General features: G+C 39.3%; 1 protein-coding gene across 1 annotated transcript; it reads left to right on the top strand.

Moving 5' to 3' along the window:
- The first annotated feature begins 18211 nt into the window (after window positions 1–18211).
- On the top strand, window positions 18212–20270 carry LOC133774942 (mitotic-spindle organizing protein 1-like). Its single transcript, XM_062212959.1, has one exon. The coding sequence runs from the start codon at window positions 18257–18259 to the stop codon at window positions 18503–18505; it is 249 nt and encodes an 82-aa protein (XP_062068943.1). The 5' UTR covers window positions 18212–18256; the 3' UTR covers window positions 18506–20270.
- The last annotated feature ends 255 nt before the right edge of the window (window positions 20271–20525 follow it).

Here is a 20525-nt window from a genome sequence, read left to right as displayed (position 1 = left end):
TATGATATATATATGAGAATGTGCTCATTTGTTTTAAAAAAACAGTTGTATTGGCAATTGTGTAGCTTTTGTTTCCTGGAATAATACAAGAAATTATTGACAGGCTACTTTTGGGGACTAGGACAGGAATTAAATGAGTGGAGGACTTAATACTTTCTGAATGTTTAATTTTTTACATGCCTACTCATTAGTATTACTTTAAGATAAATGAAAATATTTATTTAAAATACTTATATTTTAATATGTTAGATATGGCAAATTCATACAATTTTATGTTAACTAAACAAGAGCATATACTGGTGTCAGACTAATTCTGTTATAAATTTAGGAAATTACTTTATTTCTCAGATTCTTATTTCATTGATTTGTAAAATGGTAAAATAATAGTTTCTACTTCATAAAATTTTTTTCAAGGTTAAACGAGATAGTGGAGGGGCTGGTGCTGTGGTGCAGTAGGTTAATGCCCTGGCCTGAAATGCCGGCATCCCATATGGGTGCTGGTTTGGGACCCGGCTGCTCCACTTCCAATCTAGCTCTTTGCTATGGCCTGGGGAAGCAGTAGAAGATGGCCTAAGACCTTGAGCCCCTGCACCCGCATGGGAGACCCGGAGGAAGCTCCTGGCTTCGGATCTGCGAAGCTCCGGCCATTGTGGCCAGTTGGGGAGTGAACCATTGGATGGAAGACCTCTCTCTCTCTCTCTCTCTCTCTCTCTCTATGCCTTTCCTCTCTCTGTGTAACTCTGACTTTCAAATAAATAAATCTTAAATAAATCTTTAAAAAAAAGAAAATTCACCTTTAAAAAGTGAGATAGTGGCATATAGGAAGCACTCAACAAATGTTTGATGTTCTTATTACTGATGATTGAAATGTAATTTTAAATTATCCATTGATGTTTAAGCTCCACTTACTTGCATTATATTACTGTGAGTGCCTGTTTGAGGGATCAAAATACAATTCTTAGTTTCTCATGGCCTAATTACAGTTAATATTGTACTGATTCACATAAAATCTATAGACTAGGTCTATGCCTTTTCTTTTATTGTCTTATCTTTTAAATTGATACATATCATTAACCAATATGATATTATATTCGTGCTATAGATAATATTTTAAACTTTCATATTTATTTAAAAAATTGATAGCATAGTAGTCCCTTCTATTTAACCAGGTATTTAACACTTCTGATGCTCTTTATTTTATTTTTATGGGGATCTGAAATTCTATTCAATACCATTTGTTTTCATACTGAAAAGTATTCCTTAGCATTTTTTGTTGTTGTTGTAAAGGTCTGCTTCATAGATCTTTCTATCTCTCACTTATTGTCTGTATTCCTTTGTTTTCTTCAGAAATTTGAGTGTTTTTGATTATGGAGCTCCATGATAGATCATATAATATCTTATATTTGGATAGATTTTTCATAAATGAAGATGCTGAATCAAGAAGATTTAGTGATGGTATATAGCAATGGAGTTAGTAAGGGAGGGAGAAAGAAAGCAAAATTGACCTCAGCTTTACTGCCTGGACAATAAAAGAGAATGCAGGGGCCGGTGCCGTAGCGTACTTGGTTAATCCTCCACCTGCAGCGCCGGCTTCCCATATGGGCACCAGGTTCTAGTCCTGGCTGCTCCTCTTCTGATCTAGCTCTCTGCTATGGCCTGGGAAAGCAGTAGAAGATGGCCCAGGTCTTTGGGCCCCTGCACCCATGTGGGAGACCTGCAAGAAGCTCCTGGCTCCTGGCTTCGGATTGGAGCACAGCTTCAGCGGTTGCAGCCAGCTGGGGAGTGAACCAGTGGATGGAAGACCTCTCTCTCTGTCTCTACCTCTCTCTGTAACTCTGTCTTTCAAATGAATAAAATACATCTTAAAAAAAAAGTGAATGCAGTGCCATTTCACAAGAGGAATGGCCAAGTAGGGAGTTTGACAGGGAGGTGTGATGGGTGTGAGAAGAGTTGTTGAATTCATTGTTTCTCTTTAATTTGTATTTATTTATTTATTCAATTTATTTTTACTTATTTGAAGGACAGAGAGATGGAGGGGGAGGGTAGGGCAGGGGTGGGGATGAGGGGGAAAGGGAGGAGAACGGGGAAGGGGAGAGGATCTGATGAAGTACATCCGTCAAAGGAGGGCTGACACCTGTAGGATGAAGCAGAAGAGTGAGGAATGAGGGTTAAACAGGGAACAGGGAACTCTGTATAACAAAGATAGAAAAAATGGGGCAGAAACAGATGCTGGTAATCAACCAGCATACAGGTGAGACACTGCTGTCTAATGGCTCCTATTTTCTCCGTGAAGTGGAAGAAAGGTACTGAGAGTGAAGGTGTTAGGTATCTGGCTAAATCACTTCATAAGAGTGGGTAGGTGTTTTTTTTTTTTTTTTTTTCTTTTTTTTTACAGGCAGAGTGGACAGTGAGAGAGAGAGACACACACACACACACAGAGACAGAGACAGAGAGAAAGGTCTTCCTTTTTTCGTTGGTTCACCCCCCAGTGGCCGCTGTGGCCGGAGCGCTGCGGCCTGCACACCACGCTGATCCAAAGCCAGGAGCCAGGTGCCTCCCCTGGAGAGTTAATTAGAGAAACTGGAGGGTTTGCAGGTGGAAACAGGGTCAGATGAATCTAGTCAAACCAACCAACAACGCCTCCTTAGGACTATAAAAGCCAGGGTAGGAATCAGTCCGATATCATGAGCTCTTTTTCAGTTCACCTTGGTCTGCCTTCACTTTCTGTTTTTCCTTCTGAGTTCTCGGCACTTGGTGACATTTTGCAACCATCCGAAACCAGCAATGGGTGAGTACGCATATTTTTTTTCAGTTATCTTAGCGCTCAAGTTTTCCTCGAGTCTTTCCTTGCCACTGGTTATATGAATACAGTATTATGCGGATCTTTGCATACGTCTCCCTGAGCAACCCAAATTTTAGCTTCAGCACACACTCTGAATTGACTGACAGCAAAACCCTTCTCTGCTTTGGAAAACATCCCCTCACAGTCAGAGCTCTGTGTGCGCCCCAAAGGCTTCTCCTGAGACTGCAGAGGCTGCATTCAGGAATTTCATGTGGAATATTTTTAGTTGCCATTGATTTGCTAACAAAAACTATACATCATGCTGCCTTGTTCCTTTCAGTCAGGCGATCTTGAAAGCATTCTCTTTGCTGGAACTTAAAAGGGAAAAAAGTACCACATGAAACCCTGAGAAGACATGAACACAGATATCTATTTGAGTTTTGTGGGAATCCCAAAACATTGTCAGGAAAAGTCTGAGCTCAGAAGCTACTCCCAGAGGGCAGGTGCTGTCAGCTGGCTGATGACCTTAGAGTGAAGACTTGGCATTGGAAGATAGGATGGCAGAAAAAAAGGCTTGTAGTGTACAAACTGAGGTTATGAGGAGCGTCGCAGAACAAAATTAGCCTATATGTTAATGAGCAAGTGGAGGAAAATCATATTCACCTACAGAGGCAAAGGATCATATCAAAGACAGAGCTGTGTTGATTGGTGGAAGTCTACTTGAACAACAAGAGAAGAGCAGACAAGGTAGAAATCTTTTACTCATTCATGCATTTGTCCATCCAGTCATGGGGAAGGTAACCTTGGAGCTTGCCCTGGAAAATATGTAGGATTTAAAACCTGGCTAGGGGGAGATAGGGCTTATAAAAGGAAGGAAGCAGAACAATTGTGCAGAAGTGGAAAATTCAAGTGTAGTATAAAGAAGGGTGAATGTTTTCATTTGTGTGAAATGAAGTAAATTTAGAAAAACCTGAATTAGATTGGTCAGACTTTTAAATGCTGAGATAAAAGTATCTTCTACCTTGTAGGCAACATGTTTGCAAAGATCAATTTTGTAGATGAGCAAGGTGTGGTGGAAAGGAGAGACTGCAGGCAGGAAGATCAGCTGGGAGAGTTTTGGAAGATGCACCTGATAGAAGTTAAGGGTCTGAGTCATGAGGGTGATCACTTATTGGAGGAATGCAGATGAAAGATGTCAGGGAGTTATGGATATGCTCATAAGATATTGAATGACAGCAGACAGGGTGTCACTGACAAGGGAGATAAGACTTGAGGTTATGGATCCAGGGGCCTATGCACAGGATGGTGTGTTGACTACTCAGACAGCAACAATCCCCAGGTCTTTGCCAACTGATCCCCCTTGGAAGAGTGCTTAATGCTAACTTGCTTTCAATGGCCCATTTATTTACTTTGTTTTGTTCTTATATTCCCCACCAGAAAGTATGCTTCACACAAGTGGAGCAAAGATCTATCTTCAAAATTGTATCTCTGCTTTCTATTTTTTTTTTGACAGGCAGAGTTAGACAGAGAGAGACAGAGAAAGGTCTTCCTTCCGTTGGTAAACCCCCAAATGGCCACTACGGCCGGCGCTGCACTGATCTGAAGCCAGGAGCCAGGTGCTTCCTCCTGGTCTCCCATGCGGGTGCAGGGCCCAAGGACTTGGGCCATCCTCTAGTGCCTTCCCGGGCCATAGCAGAGAGCTGGACTGGAAGAGGAGCAACTGGGACAGAATCCGGCACCCTAACCGGGACTAGAACCTGGGGTGCCGGCACCACTGGCAGAGGATTAGCCAAGTGAGCCGTGGCGCCGGCCTCTGCCTTCTAAATCTTCCTCTTTCAAATAATGTGTTCAACAAATATTTGTTGAATGAATGCTGAATTACCTTTATATAAATGGAAAAAAATCAGAAGTAACTACTAAGACAATAATTCCAGATGTTACAAGGAATTATCTAGCTTATTAGCTATGCTACAACTGGAACTGTGGACTTAGACTCTCATTTCACTTTTCTAGTCTGTAAAATAGGAATAAACTATCCCCGCCCCCATTTAATGCTTTTGGCCATGGAAACACTTTGAAAAATTAGAAATGGTGATTCAAATATGAGATCTTACCAGGAGGGGAGGCAGTGTTATCATTTGTAATGTCTTCTCTAAAAGAGTTTGAGATTGTGTGGAACTGAATTACCTTCAGAAATCATCAAAGGCACTAAATTTTTTTTTTTTCCTTCATTGAACATGTTGTTGTGACTAAGAGCATTTGTTGACTAAACTGTGTTCTAGGAGTCTAAAGAGGCATCCAGTAGCATTTCACTAACGAAATTTCCTGCTTGAATAGCCCCAGGCAACTTTAAAATGAGCAAATGATACTTAATAAAAGGTATGGTTTCCAGGAAAATGAATGTTAACTTTGTCATAAAGCAGATTGAGTAGTCATATGTCTCAGAATTTTTATGGAGGGAGATAGGGTCTTCACACAGTCCAAACTAAACATAATGGTATTTCAGAAGTCCTAGGGTGACTGCGTCTCTTAGAAGATCATACATCAATGTTTAAAGATTCTGATAAAGAGAAAACATTGGTTTTTCACTGAGAGTTTCTTTTCAAAAAGTTGCTGTTCTTCTTGAATCATGTGAAAAGCTGCCTCTCTGTCCTGGCTGTAGATCTATGAGTCAGAATTGTTTGGTCAGATGGAAAAAGCCTGGGAAGAAAGGAATTGGAGTAAGAAGCCAGATACATAGACCTTAACGGGTGGCGTGGGGAGCAAGTAGACGGTAATTTGCAGGTGCTGCATTCTGACAGTGTCCACATAGGAAGGTCCCAGTTGAGCACTGCTCAGAGACTCCGCGTGAAGGAGTTCAGGAGGAAGAGCCGAGGATCACAACACTAGCTGGACCACCAAACATTTGCTGAAAGGGCTGTGTAACATTAAATAAAAAAGCTTAAATGAAGTAATTTTCTAGCTTCCACTCTCTTCAATTTTTAAATTCACACTCAGCCTTGAGGCTGCTGACTGTCCATCTGTGAAACTGTTTTGGATGGCTACTTAATTTCTCATCATGTAACAGCCATCACCAGGGCTCCAAAGTCATACAGACCTGGGGCCCAAATTCTGGCTCTGCCTCCTTACAGTTGGGTGAGCCTAGACACGTAATCTAACCACTATGCGAGCGATTTCTTCATCGGCAAGATGTGCCACAGTATCCTCTGTAAAGACGCATGAAAGGATTATATTCATAGCACAGTGTGGGGCTCAGGGCTTGTATTCGTTGTATTCAGTGTAACTATTGTACTCTCCATGGCACCTATCTCTGTGCTTTTATGACCATCAGTCTGCTTTATTAATATTTGATGCTTCCTTCGTTATATTTCAACTACACCTAAGTATTGAAAGGGAAGAAAGGAGCTGGAGAAATTCACAGTGGGAAATATCCCAAATCCAGCTTCTCCTCTCTCTGAGTTGCGCTTGTTTCATGAACACATTAGTAGAAATCGGTTGAAAATAAGTGAGGCAATCAGCATTCCCACTAAGATTGTCGTCTTAGTCTCTTCAGGCTGCTTTAACAAAATGTTGTAAATTGGGTAGCTTATAGACAAAATTTATCCCTCACAGTTCTAGTGTCTGAGATGTCCAAGATCAAGGTGCCAGGAGATTCAGTGTTTGCTGGGAGCCAGTTTCCTGGTTCATAAACAGCACTTTTTTTTTTTTTTTAAATTTTTGACAGGCAGAGTGGACAGAGAGAGAGAGACAGAGAGAAAGGTCTTCCTTTTGCCGTTGGTTCACCCTCCAATGGCCGCCGCGGTAGGCACGCTGCGGCCGGCGCACCGCGCTGATCCGATGGCAGGAGCCAGGTGCTTCTCCTGGTCTCCCATGGGGTGCAGGGCCCAAGGACTTGGGCTGTCCTCCACTGCACTCCCTGGCCACAGCAGGGAGCTGGCCTGGAAGAGGGGCAACCAGGATAGGATCGGTGCCCTGACCGGGACTAGAACCTGGTGTGCTGGCGCCGCAAGGCGGAGGATTAGCCTAGTGAGCCGCAGCGCCGGCCATTAACAGCACTTTCTTGCTGTACTCACATGGTGGAAGGAGCTCACTAGCCCTCTGGACTCTGGTTTAGGAGGTCATTAATCTCACCCATGATGGGTTCACTCCTGTTACCTAACCACTTGCTGAAGTGCTCTACCTAAGGCCATCACTTTGGGGGTTAGGACTTCAATGTGTGTGTTTGGTGGTGGTGGGAATGTAAACATACCATTAAAGTTCTACATCACATAACTTTCAAGCCAAATGGTTTATAATTCCTACAACTTCATAGAGATAATTTACTCCAGGGAAAACTTATGAAATTGCAACCAAGGAATTGGTCGTCATAAGGTATATTAACATTATTGACCAGATTTTACCTATAAAATGATACCTTATTTTCTTTGTGAGTGGAGAAAGGGTGGTTAAGCAAAATGAAGTTTCTTGCTTGTGAACCTACAACAAAGAGCTAGCATTCACATTTACATCAGTTTAATTCCAAAATCCAAATTCTGTTTAACAAAATAGCTGTGTATAGCTAACTGACCTAGAGAGGGCTTTTTTTTTTTTTTTTTTTTTATAATATTTTTTTAAATTTTTTTTTTACTTTATTTTTTTTATTTTTGACAGGCAGAGTGGACAGTGAGAGAGAGACAGAGAGAAAGGTCTTCCTTTTGCCGTTGATTCACCCTCCAATGGCCGCCGCGGTAGCGCGCTGCGGCCGGCACACCGCGCTGTTCCGATGGCAGGAGCCAGGTGCTTTTCCTGGTCTCCCATGGGGTGCAGAGCCCAAACACTTGGGCCATCCTCCACTGCACTCCCTGGCCACAGCAGAGAGCTGGCCTGGAAGAGGGGCAACCGGGACAGGATTGGTGCCCCAACCGGGACTAGAACCCGGTGTGCCGGCGCCGCAAGGCGGAGGATTAGCCTGTTGAGCCACGGCGCCGGCCTAGAGAGGGCTTTTTAAAAAAGCATTTCAGATACATTTTTAGTAGTTTTTGTTATAATTTAAAAAAATTTTATTTTTTGAGATAGCATGCTTTTAATTTACATTATAGTTAAAGTGTTAATGCTCTACTAAATAAAGTAGTGAAAAGTACAAAGAAAATAAATAGGGTTGCCTTCTATAAGAAGTTTTGGTCATAATGTTGAATTGTGAACCACAATGTGGCTGGAAAGATCACTTACACACATCACACTTAATAGTACTGGGTAAAATGAGCCTTTGCAATGTTCTCTTTTCATCCTGTCCTTTCTTCACTGGGCTGCATTCCCTTCACCTTTTACTTTTACTGCCACTGATCTGGCATACAAACCTAGGGCTTGATGTCCCAGTTTCAGATATTAAAAAAAATTGCTTTATTTAAAAATCTTGCTTTTCCTGGAGTTATTTTTGTGACCATCAGGCACTCATGAAAGGTAAGTACACAGAATTTCAAATGATAACTTAGACAAAGATATTTCTAATAAATGCACAAAGATTCCATAGGTTTGAAAGCCATCTTCCTTCCAACAGGAAAAGGAACACAGTTTCAAAAGGTATGGATGACTAAGGCAATAAAGATCTTACTTTGATCTTTCTTAATTTCTCAAGGTCCTAACCTGAATTATTTCATCTATACTATCAAGGTTATTATCAACACCTGAATTCCTTTTTTTATTGCTCGCGTCTAACTTCCTGGGACCAGAATAAATTAATATTTCATCCTTTAAGACCCTTGAGCAAGTGGCCCCTCTTCCTCAGAATGCTTGTCCCTTGAGCAACACTTGCATGGTTAGCTTGTTGGGTCTTAGCTTAGCTGCTGCTGCTTTAGACTTGCTTTCCCAAATTTCCCCTCTAACGTAACCACTTAGTCTCTGTCTACCTCATTTGCCTCTTTTACTAGTCTACACATTATTTACTGAGATTGTTTTACTGTTTATTTACTGATGCATTATTTCTTAGCTTTCTTCACTGGAGTAGCAGTCGTTTTCAAACTAATTTGCTCAATACTTTCAGCACCATGAAGAGAGCCAAGCATTTGTTCAATTGACACTAAATATGTTAAGTAAATGACAGGGGTCTTTTCATTTGTATTATACAGGCATTGTTACTTTGATAGACAAGCAAATAGAAGTTTTTTTTTTTTAATGAAACAGTATGTGTATATAAAAATATACAAATATGCAAAGATAATATGTAAATTTCTGTAATGAAGCAATCGGGTTGGATCACATTCAGTGATTAGATTGAATCAGTCATTGGGTTAAGTGGTGAAGTCTCCATAATGGAATTCTGGTGACTTTATAGTAGATGCAGGTAGACAGATTCACAAGCTCCTTATGTCTTGCCATGTGGTGCCGTGTGCCACCTCAGGACTCTGCCAGTGAGAACACCATCACCAGAGACCTAATCACTGGGGACCACTCAGCCTTGGACTGTGAACTATTAGACTCTGAACCCTTATAAATTTAGGCTGCTTCAGGTATTTCATTGAAGTAACAAAAAGGCAACTAATAAAAATATTTTTATCTTTCTTTTGGAAGTTTATTTTCAAGATTTTTGTCCATTTTAAAATCGGGCTATTCATATTTTTTACTATTGAGTTATAGAGGTTATTAATAGACTCTGAAAGATCCTTTATCAGACATGTATTGTGAAAACTGTCTGGTTTGCTCATTCTTTTAGAATTTTTTCATGAGTTGTGTTTAATCTTCATGAAATTGAGTTTATTAATATATGAATATGCCTATGATTGGTGATCTCCATGTCTGTTGAAGAAATCTGTTTATTCCAAGGTCATGATATTCTATGTTTTCTTACAAATGCTTTATAGTTTTTCTTTTATTGGCTTATGATCCATCTGAAATTGATTTTTGTGTATGCTATGGGCTAGGAATTGAGGTTCAATTATAAATATAGTTATTTGAGTATTTGTGGAAAACAGCATTTTATTTCCTAATGAATTGTTTGGTGCCCTTATAAATACATGTATATTTTTGTATTCTTTCCTATTCCCTTTATAATTTTGATGATTATAGATTAATATTTAGTATCCAGACATAAAAGTATACATCTCCTAACTATACTCTTCATGTCCAAGATTGTTTTAGCTGTCCTGGGTCCTTGGCATTATTATATAAATTTTAGAATGAACTTGTCAACTTATGTAAAAGTGTTACTGGGATTTTTACTAGGACTACACTGAGTCTATAGTTCAATATGGAAAGAACTGATATCTTAATATTGAATCTTTTAAAGCATAAACAAGGTGTTGATCTTTAAATTTCTGTCAGCAAAGCTGTATACTTTTTGTGTAAAAGTATTAAATACATTTTATTGCAATTATGTGTAAGTTTTTTATGCGATTGCAAATTTTAAATTTCTTTCTCCAAATGTTGCTTGTTTTGGGAATAAAAATCCTTTGTTTTGGTATATTATCTTTGTTTTCTCTGATCATCAAATCCAATTACTATGCCTAGAAGTTATTTTGTACATTCCTTATGGTTTTCTATGTACACAATATGTTGTCTGACAATAAAGATTTGATTTTTACTCCAATCTAAATTACATATCTGTATGTATTTTTCTTAGTGAACTAGATAGTATCTTCAGTATAATATGAAATAAAACTCCAAGAACAAATATTCTTGCCCTTTTTCCAATTTTAAGTGGAAAGCGTTCAGTTTTTCATATCAAGTATGAATTTAGTTGTAGATTTTTCTGTATATTTTTGTTAATTTTTAAACATTTTTATTCAAAGTTTTCGACTCCTGTAGTTCTCCATCTATTTCTGAATATTTTCACTTCTCTAGATATTTAACTCATAATTTTTGTATATTAAAGATTCTGTGCAATAATTCCAATAATTACATCTATTTCTGTTGACGTGACATTTTTTTTCTCTCATAACAATGGATTTATTTACATAAAATTACAAATTTATTCCATCAAATAGGCATGTCTTTTGCCAGTCATTAGTGTGAATGGCTGAGTTAACTTAGTCTGGAGGTGATCTTTGTTTTGTTGCTATTGTTGTTTCTATATTATCTCCCATGGATCATAGATGTCAAATTCCTCAAATTTGTGGGCCACCTTGTGTGCAGTGTGGATCTAGTAATGACACAGTTTCCATTAGTCTTTCCATTCCACTCTTTTATTTTAACAGGTCCAGGATGTCTATGTCCATTCTCTATTCCTTATCCAGCAGTAGACTGGAAACCCATGCAACTCAGTGAATCTCATTACCCACATAGAGGAATTTTCTTAGTTATTCTCTATCCTTTCTCTTAGGCTGCTACCATGTGCTTGAACTTTAGGTTTAGGACTTTAGCCCAATTCCTCTACTCTCAGCTGCATTTTTGGCACAGAATTCTTCATGTTTTGGAGGGAGATGTTGAAGAAATATCTTTTTTTTTTCATTTCTTGCCAGTGAAAGCAAACTTAAACTATATTTTGATTAATAAGAGGCAGAAGCCTCTAATGTAATGTAGAAAGAGACTACATACATGGAACCATACATATGGTTTATATATATATATATATATTATTTATTTGAAAGGCAGAGTTACAGAAAGGCAGAGACAGTGAGGTCTTCCATCAGCTGGTTCACTCCCCAACTGGCCACAATGGCTAGAGCTGTGCTGATCTGAAGCCAGGAGCTGCTTCTGGGTCTCTTATGGGGGTGCAGGAGCCAAAGGTTTTGGGCCATATTCCACTGCTTTCTCAGGCCATAGCAGAGAGCAGGATTGGAAATGGAGGAGCTGGGACTTGAACTGGCGCCCATATGGGATGCCAGCACTGTAGGTGGTGACTCTACCCCCTATGCTACAACACTGGCCCCTTAACTATTAAGGCAAGATCTTGGGTGCATTATGGTTTTATGCTTTGTTTGGCAGACTGTTGCTTCTAGCTCTCCCATAACCGCTGTACATTTGCTGGGACTGAGGATAAGGGATTCTTGTTGTTGCACTCTATAGCATTAAACATACTTTGATTCTGCTTCTTTCCCAGAGGAAGGTAACCTTTTCTGGACCTAGTAGTGAGAGACTTTGCACTCCTTTTCCAATGATGTAAGGCTTTTGCCTGAGAAAACATCCAGAAAATGGAAAAGTTGTTGCATCTGTGTACCACCAAAAGGGTCTCTGAGGTTTCCCCCTTCCCTCATCTTTCCTGTAAGTACTCAGTGGAGGCCCATGGAAACACTTAGTAAGTAAACCTGGTTCCTTTTGCATTAGGGGCTCTTCAGCATGTAATCATCATATTAGTCTACAATCAGCCTTTGAGAACTTGCAAAAATTTCAGCTGTTTTCTTCTTACCTTCTGGTTGTACTACCCGCCTGCTTCTTCCTTCATATGCTGCAAAAGATGTAACAGTTCATGTGTTTCCGTGTACATTAGAGGACTGTTTAATCCTTTGAAATTCAAAAGTTGAATTGAGACTTCAGTTCTATGATCAGCTCAATAAAAGACCAGATTCTGTGGACCGTGTTTGTGTGTGTGTGTGTGTGTGTGTGTCCTGTTGGGCAGAGGTAGTCTCTCACAACCTAGCACAATTTAAGTTAAAGTGGAGCCACGATGCTTCTTATTTTAATTGTTGTATTTAGCATTAATTACACCATCTTTCTATTTGTTTTCATTTTTCCCTGCCTATAATTGTAGTAGAAATATGTGGCCAATAATTGGAAAAAATAAGTTGATAGTGGGGCCGGTTCTGTGGTGCAGTGGGTTAACACCCTGGCATGAAGCGCTGGCATCCCATATGGGCGCCGGTTCAAGACCCAGCTGCTTCTCTTCCTATCAAGCTCTCTGCTAGGGCCTGGGAAAGGAGTAGAAGATGGCCCAATTCCTTGGGCCCTAGCACCCATGTGGGAGACCTGGAAGAAGCTCCTGGCTTCGGATTGGCGCAGCTCCAGTCATTGTGGCAATTGGGGAGTGAACCAGTGGATGGAAGACCCCTCTCTAACTCTGTCTTTCAAATAAAATCTTAAAAAAAAAGGTTGATAGAGATGACATGTTAGTAGAAAAAGCGTTCTAAGTAACTATTACAATTATGTCCATACATTTAAAGGAAAGTATTCATGTAAGGAGGTATGAGATGGGGAATCCCAGTAGAAAATGGTAAAGCTGCTGACTGCAGCACCTGCGTCTCATATAGTCACTTCACTTCTGATCCAGCTCCCTGCCAATGGGCCTGGGTAAGCTGCTGAAGATGGCCCAAGTACTTGGTCCCCTGTATCCATGTGGGAGACCAGAGGAAGCTCCTGGCTCTTGGCTTCAGACAGACCCAGCTTTGACCATTGTGGCAATTTGGGGAGTGAACAAATGGATGGAAGATCTTTATTTCTTTCTCCCTCTCTTCTCCCCCCTTCTTCTAACTCTGCCCGTTAAAGCATTTTAGACTTTTTTTTTTGACAGGCAGAGTTAGACACATAAGGTCTTCCTTCCGTTGGTACACCCCCCAAATGGCCACTACGGCCAGCGCTGCACTGATCTGAAGCCAGGAGCCAGGTGCTTCCTCCTGGTCTCCCATGTGGGTGCAGGGCCCAAGCACTTGGGCCATCCTCCAATGCCCTCTTGGGCCACAGCAGAGAACTGGACTGGAAGAGGAGCAACTGGGACTAGAACCCGGCACCCACATGAGATGCCGGCGCCGCAGGCAGAGGATTAACTAAGTGAGCCACGGCGCCGGCCCCAACATTTTAGAATTGAAAGCTACAATATCTGAGGTAAAATTATGCTAATGGGATTATTAGAAGATTAGTTTGTAGAAAATGTCATTGCTTTTGAAGATAGGGCAATAGATTTTGTAGAATAGAGAAAGTGTACAAACCAAACTGAGACATCAAATGGTAAAACATACATTGAATTTCGTCACAGAAGACAGGTATTACTCAAAATTTAGAAAATGACTTCCAAATTTAAAGAAAAATATCAACCCTAAAGAGAAAACACAAAAAAGCCATAAGTCTGATGTAGTAAAATAATGAAAAACCAAGTATATTGAGAAATCTTAAAAGCAACTGCAGAGAAATGTCTTATAGAGAAACAGTGGTGAAAGTTACTACTGACTTCTCAGCAGAAATAATGTGAAAAATTTTAAATTCTGAAAGGGGAAAAATTCGACTATGTATTTTACATTTATCAAAGATTTTTCTTTTCTCTTAAAAGATTTACTTATTCTTGAAAGTCAGAGTTAGAGAGGGTGAGGAGGGAGAGGGAATCTTTCATCTGCTGTTCCACTCCCTGAATGTCTGTGGCAGCCTGCACTGGGCCAGGCTGGAGCCAGGAGCTTGTTCTGGGTCTCCCATGTGGGTGCACGGGCCCAGGTGCTTTGGCCATCATCCATGGTCTTTCCAGGTGACTAGCAGACAGCTGGATTGGAACTGGAGCAGCTGGAACGTGAACTAGCTAGCACTCATGAGGGATCCCAGTGTCTTAGGTGGCAGATGGCTTTACCTGCTACACCACAATGCTGGCCACAAAGATTTGTCTATTCTAAGAAAAGATAAAATAAATGCATTTCAAGCAAGCAAAAGTTGAGAAAGAATTTGCCACTAGAGGCTTGCACAATAGGAAATGTTAAGAGGTCTTCAGGATAAAGAAAATGATACTTGAGGATATTTGGATCTATCTGAAGCAATGGTGAGTAACCAAAATGGTGTGTGTGCATATATATATATATATATATATATATATATATATATAAATGTGTGTATAAATATTTAAAGTTCTTAGTTCTTCACTTATCTAAAAGATAGTTGATTGTTTACAGCTGAAAGTGCTGACAACATATTGTGGAGTTTCTTAGTTGGAGATACTAGATTCATGGCAATTAATAGTGCAAATTGAGAGATGGACATTTTCTGTCTAAGGTTATATTATACTTGAAGTGATACAGTATTAATTTGTTATAGAATGTGTTAAAGTTAGGGAGCATATTATAATCCTTTAAGCAATCATTCATTAAGTAATTGTATAAAATATTATGGCTAAAATATTCAACAGAGAAAATAAAAAACCTCAATACTTTTAAGGAGTGGCAGCATATGGAGAAATCATTAAATTTTTTCCAGTTTGACATATGATCACATATCCAAATTTTTTCACATATCCATTTTCATAGTTCTAATAATAGGATAATCTAAAACTTTAATTACTTTTTATTGCTTCTTACTTTCCAGCTGCCAATCTTTAAGAAAATCACTTTAATTCTCAGAGCTTAGCTTTCTTCAGCTGAAGAACAAGTGGTAAGATTGCATGACTTCTAAGAGCCCAGTGATGCTTTGTTTTGCTCATTTTTAGCCTTTCACCCTGAAATTCAGATTATGTGGGCAGAATTTCTGCCTGTCTTTTCCTTGGTGGGCAGCAGAGTCTGGTGTTACCCTTGTCCTCTGAGTGTAATTAGATTTGTATGGGTCCATGACAATAGAGATGCCTGAAGTCTTGCTGGCTGCCTCCTATTGATGAGAATCTGCTTTCGCCTGGCTAATGCTGTCCCTAATTGAGCCGCAGAGTGCAGAAATGCTAGTTTGACTTTTCCAAGAGTATCTTATGATCTCAGTGGCATTTGTGGCTTCCTGAATAATTAAGATGGAACTAGGATAAAATTTCTCACTTTAGCCTGTAAGTCTTCTGTGTTACCACTCTGTGGTCACAAAATAGATTATACTTCAGTTTTGTACCTCTCTCCCCTTTCTCCCCAGTATAAGCTTGCTGGAAATTAGCCACCCCCACAGCTGGTAATCTCTGCAACTCGGTGTGCTCCCTGTAACACGTTTTTCAAATATCTATTTCTGGTCCCCTCAACTACTGAAGTTGTTAAAAATATCTGATGTTTGGAATCTCTCTGTCTCTATCTTTCTCTCTTGTCTGTGTAGAGGGCATAATGCTATTCCTAATTCTTTTCAGTGTAATTGAGAAAATAGCACTGACTTTTAACAAGGCTTTAGTATTTAGTCAATGGGAGATTTGAATAAGAGATGCTCTATGTGGATATTAAAGCCCAGGGTGAAGTTTGACATCAAAACTCCTTAGCAGGATGCTTGCTGTTTAGCTTCAGGTCTACTTTTCCTAGAAGGGGCTCATTGAACTCCGTAGGTGAGATTGCTTCAGGTATTTCCATTCCTTGGAGTCTGGCTCTTGGTCCTCTCCAGAACTTTCTCAGTTATTTATATAAGATTAGTCTATTCTCAGTTATTTTTTGGTTCAAATAATATTCAAGCTGTCACGATGCATCAGCAATGGTTTTAAAATTAGCTGTAGGTTTTAATGGTTCATTTTGGTGCCACTTTTCCCCTTAAGCCTTTACTCTGCTCTTTTTAAATGACCTTTTCCCTTCTGCTTTTGTTTTTACTGTGGTATATTTTAAATATTTCCTTTAGGGATGGTCTGTGAATGATCAGCTTTCTGATAATACAGAAGCCTGTAAATGTCTTTACTTTTCCTTCCTACTTGGGTGGTAATTTGATGCTAGGAGCTGGGCCTCACATAATTTTGCTTAAGAAAGAACACAGTTCTTCTATGACTATATCAGTCTGTTACTCAATAGGTAGCTCATGATAGTCTGTTTTCTCAGTGGCTAATTTATCTGTGTTTTTCTCCTTTTGGGGAAGGTTTTTATGTTTTTTCTTAATTTGGGGGTTTTGAAATGTCTTCCAATTTATCTAATTACAAGATGTGGGTATGTTCTATTCTCATTGTCTTACTTTCATTTTTTTTGACAGGCAGAGTTAGACAGAGAGGTCTTCCTTCCATTGGTTCACCCCCAAATGGCTGCCATGGCCAGCGTACTGCACCAATCCGAAGCCAGGAGCCAGGTGCTTCTCCTGGTCTCCCATGTGCGTGCAGGGCCCAAGCACTTGGGCCATCCTCCACTGCCTTCTCGGACCACAGCAGAGAGCTGGACTGGAAGAGGAGCAACCAGGACAGAATCCGGTGCCCCAACTGGGACTAGAACCCGGTGTGCTGGCGCTGCAGGCATAGGATTAGCCTAGTGAGCCACGGCGCCGGCCATCTTACATTCTTTAAAATAAACATCTTCTTGTTAGCTCTGAAAATTTTTCTCCTGGTAGATGTTTAATTATTTATTCTCCACTATGTTTGTCTTTTTCTTTTGGAATTTCTTGTAGATGAGTTATGGGAATTCCAGGTCTTTTGCATCATTTAACTTTTTCTTCCTACTCAGTGTGTCTTGTCTGATTTTGTTTTGCTCCGAGCTAATCCTCAGCTTAATCATACTAATTGATTTATTCTCCAGTCGTATCTATTAAATAATTCAATCCAAGTATATACCCACTGCTTTCCTTTCCTTTTCCCTTTCCTTTGTATACATTCCTTAAAGCTTGAAAATCATGTAAGATCTAAGTTTTTCTTTTCATGAAATCTGTTTCAAAATATGAAATCATTAATTACACTTGTTAAAATCTTTCCAACTTGTTCTGTTTTTTAAAATTCTACTTCTTCAGGTTGTGGAATTGGCTATTTCACAGTGAAATAGTTAGGATTACTTATAATTCTCCAGAGAAACAGAGCTAATAAGAAATTTGTGTGTGTGTGTGTGTTGACTTATTTTAAGACATTGGCTCACATGATCATGGAGGTAGAGAAGTCTGATCTGTCATCTGTAATGGGGAACCCAGGGAAGCCCATGGTGCAGTTCCAGCTTGAGTCCAAAGGCCAGCAAACCAGGAAAGCAGAAGTCCCAGTAGGAGAACAGAAGAACCATATCCCAGCTTAAGCAGTCAGTCAGATAATTTCTTTTCTTTTTTTTTTTTTTTTTTTTTGACAGGCAGAGTTAGACAGCAAGAGACAGAGAGAAAGGTCTTGCTTTTTCCATTGGTTCAGCCCAGAGAGAATTTATCTCCTCCTGCCTTTTTGTTCTTCTCAGGCCCCCAAGATGCTGGATTTCAGCTCCCTCATATTGGAGAGGCTATCTAATTTACTCACCAATTCATATGCTAATCTCTCCTTGAATCATCCAGAGAGACACACCCAGGAATAACATGAACCAGATATATGGGCATTTCAGGGTCCAATCAAGTAGGCAAGTAAAACTAACCATAACAAAAGCATCTCTTAAATAAACAAAAAAGCAGTTATAATTATAGGACATTATTTATGGTTGTCTTAGGTGAATGTTTAAGTATACTCAGGGTGAAGTATAGTAGTAGACAATTTCTTCTCAAAGATTTATTTGAAAGGCAGAGTTAGAGAAAATCTTCCATCTATTAGTTCACTCCCCAGATGGCCACAATGGCCAGCACTGGGCCAGGCTGAAGCCAGGAACTTAATTCGGGTCTCCCACATGGGTGCAGGGGCCCAAACACTTGGACCATATGTTGCTGCTTTCCTAGGCCATTAGCAGGGAGCTGGGTCAGAAGTGGAGCAGCTGAGGTGAGCGGGCGACGCGCGGTGTGATTGCCAGGCGCTCCAGTTCCGGGTCGGGCCCGCAGCCGCCTCCCTCGGCCTCGGCCATGGCGAGTAGTAGCGGCTCCGGGGCGGCGGGGGCGGCCGCGGCGGCGAATCTGAACGCAGTGAGGGAGACCATGGACGTTCTGCTTGAGATTTCAAGAATTTTGAATACTGGCTTAGATATGGAAACACTGTGTATATGTGTGCGGCTTTGTGAACAAGGAATTAACCCAGAAGCTTTATCATCGGTTATTAAGGAGCTTCGCAAGGCTACTGAAGCACTAAAGACTGCTGAAAACATGACAAGCTGAGAAGTCCTGATGAGATGTGTCAAGCTCTACAAGAGGATTTGAGGATTGCGTTGTAGTCAAGAACGAACAGTGAAATTATTGCATGTAGCAGTGTAGGAAAGTTTCCCTTTTTTAAAGAATTATAAAACTATGGCTTTATAAATCAGTGGAACGTAGCTTACAGAAAGAACTATCAGGTGTGTTTACATCTCATCTCATTCACTTTTTTAAACTACCCTAATGCTTTGGCATTGCAGTGTTCATATTTATGTATTCCTTATTTATAGCTCTGATAGCTTTAATTTTCTAAACAGTCTGTCTATCAGATGTGCACATCTGCTGTGCCTGGTTGAAGTATAGTGGAACCCATCAGTAGAGATATGTAGCAGTTGACTTGTTGACATTTCCATTATAAACTTTAATTTTGAATTGTTTTTGTGTAATAACTGGATTTATGTTGTATTGGGCTGAAAGTTGACAGGATTTCAGCCACTATTTGAGAATTTTGATTTAGATTCATTATGTATATCAGAATCTTGTTTTTTTTAAATCAGAGCATTGAAAACATTTATTGTAATCTGCTCTTTAACAATACTTATTTTTTAAAACAGTTTTTGAGCAGATAATAATGTGAACAAGACCATTTTTGTATTGATTGAAAAATAAAATTTTTAGAAACTTAGATTTTAAAAATAATATTACTTAGCTTAGTAGTACTTAGTAATTTGAATCATTTAACTCTAATGAGAATTTTAGTTAAGAATGTTTTCTTTCTAGATTTTAGACATAAATGAAGTTATCCTATAAATTAAGGCCTAAAAAAAAACCGTATAAAGCAAAACATAGCCAGCATGCAAAATTCCTTTTTACTTTTATTACATAAGAGTAATTGGAATGTTTACTGAATAAATCTTGAGTGGTTACTTAATAAATCACTAGATGGGTGGTATATTTCAACAGATATTTAATGATTTCTGAAGATTAAAGATTTCTAGTCATTAAGTAGAAAACTAATCAAATGTTCTGCATCAGGAGTTCTAAGTATTACATTCTAAAGTCATTTTGTGTCATTATTTTTACCCTTAAAGTTTTAACCAATGAAAGTGATAATTCAAAAGTGAATTTTAGGAAATTAATCATTGTGTTGGTTCTGTTCCTGTAACAGAATCTCAGTAGAAGTTTTTGCAAAACTAATATGGATTGAATCTGATTTTATTGTTTCCCAAATTTTATATTTTGTTAAATACCATTTAAATGATAGTACAAGCATTCCCTGTTACCATTTTCTGTTGTTCCGACAAGCTGATATGGATTTAAGAAAACTTTGTAATTAAATCGCAATTTTCTCTTAATGTAGGCATTTGACCATTTTAACTTTTTAAATGCATAGCACTGAGTGGTCTGTCATTGACAGAACAGTTTGGGAGACAGTAAGGACTTGTGACAAGTCATTTGATTGATAATAAACACTGCAAATAACAACATGTTGTTATTTAAAAAAATCAAAGAGAACACTTTTGTCCTCAAAAATTTGTATATATTTCTAGGCTGTAAGAATTGGTAGTTTTATTTACGACTTTGTAGATTAAGTTATTTATGTGTGAAATAATAGTGGGAAAATATATTGAGGGATTATGTTTACAGAGGACTTCTTTAATGTGTCACATTTCTTAAATGTAAACATATTTTTAATGCATACTTAATATTTAAGAAACTGAGCAAAATTATGATACAATTGCAGTGTTGTGCATGTTGTCAATGACTAAAATAAAGCCATTTTGGTGGTGTTGACATTTAAAAAAAAAAAAAAAGAAGTGGAGCAGCTGAGACTTGAACCGATGCCCATACAGGATGCTGGCATGGCAAGTGGTGGCTTTAGGCTACACCACAATGCTGGCATTAGTAGCCAAGTTTTCTAAGGCAAGAGCTTGAGTTTCCACTATGTGCTACTAAGGTAGGGATGCTGCTGACATTTGCCAACCAAGTTTGAGCTCTTTTGATGGGTGAATCAATGTCTGTGCTGGCAGCTGCTCAGCCCAAG

The sequence above is a fragment of the Lepus europaeus genome, chromosome 16, assembly GCF_033115175.1.
Source record: "Lepus europaeus isolate LE1 chromosome 16, mLepTim1.pri, whole genome shotgun sequence".
Taxonomy (NCBI): Eukaryota; Metazoa; Chordata; class Mammalia; order Lagomorpha; family Leporidae; genus Lepus; species Lepus europaeus.
This window is presented reverse-complemented; position numbering and strand designations above follow the sequence as displayed.

Coding starts and splice junctions, on each gene's coding strand:
- LOC133774942 (XM_062212959.1), top strand. CDS start 18,257: ATGGCGAGTAGTAGCGGCTCCGGGGCGGCGGGGGCGGCCGCGGCGGCG.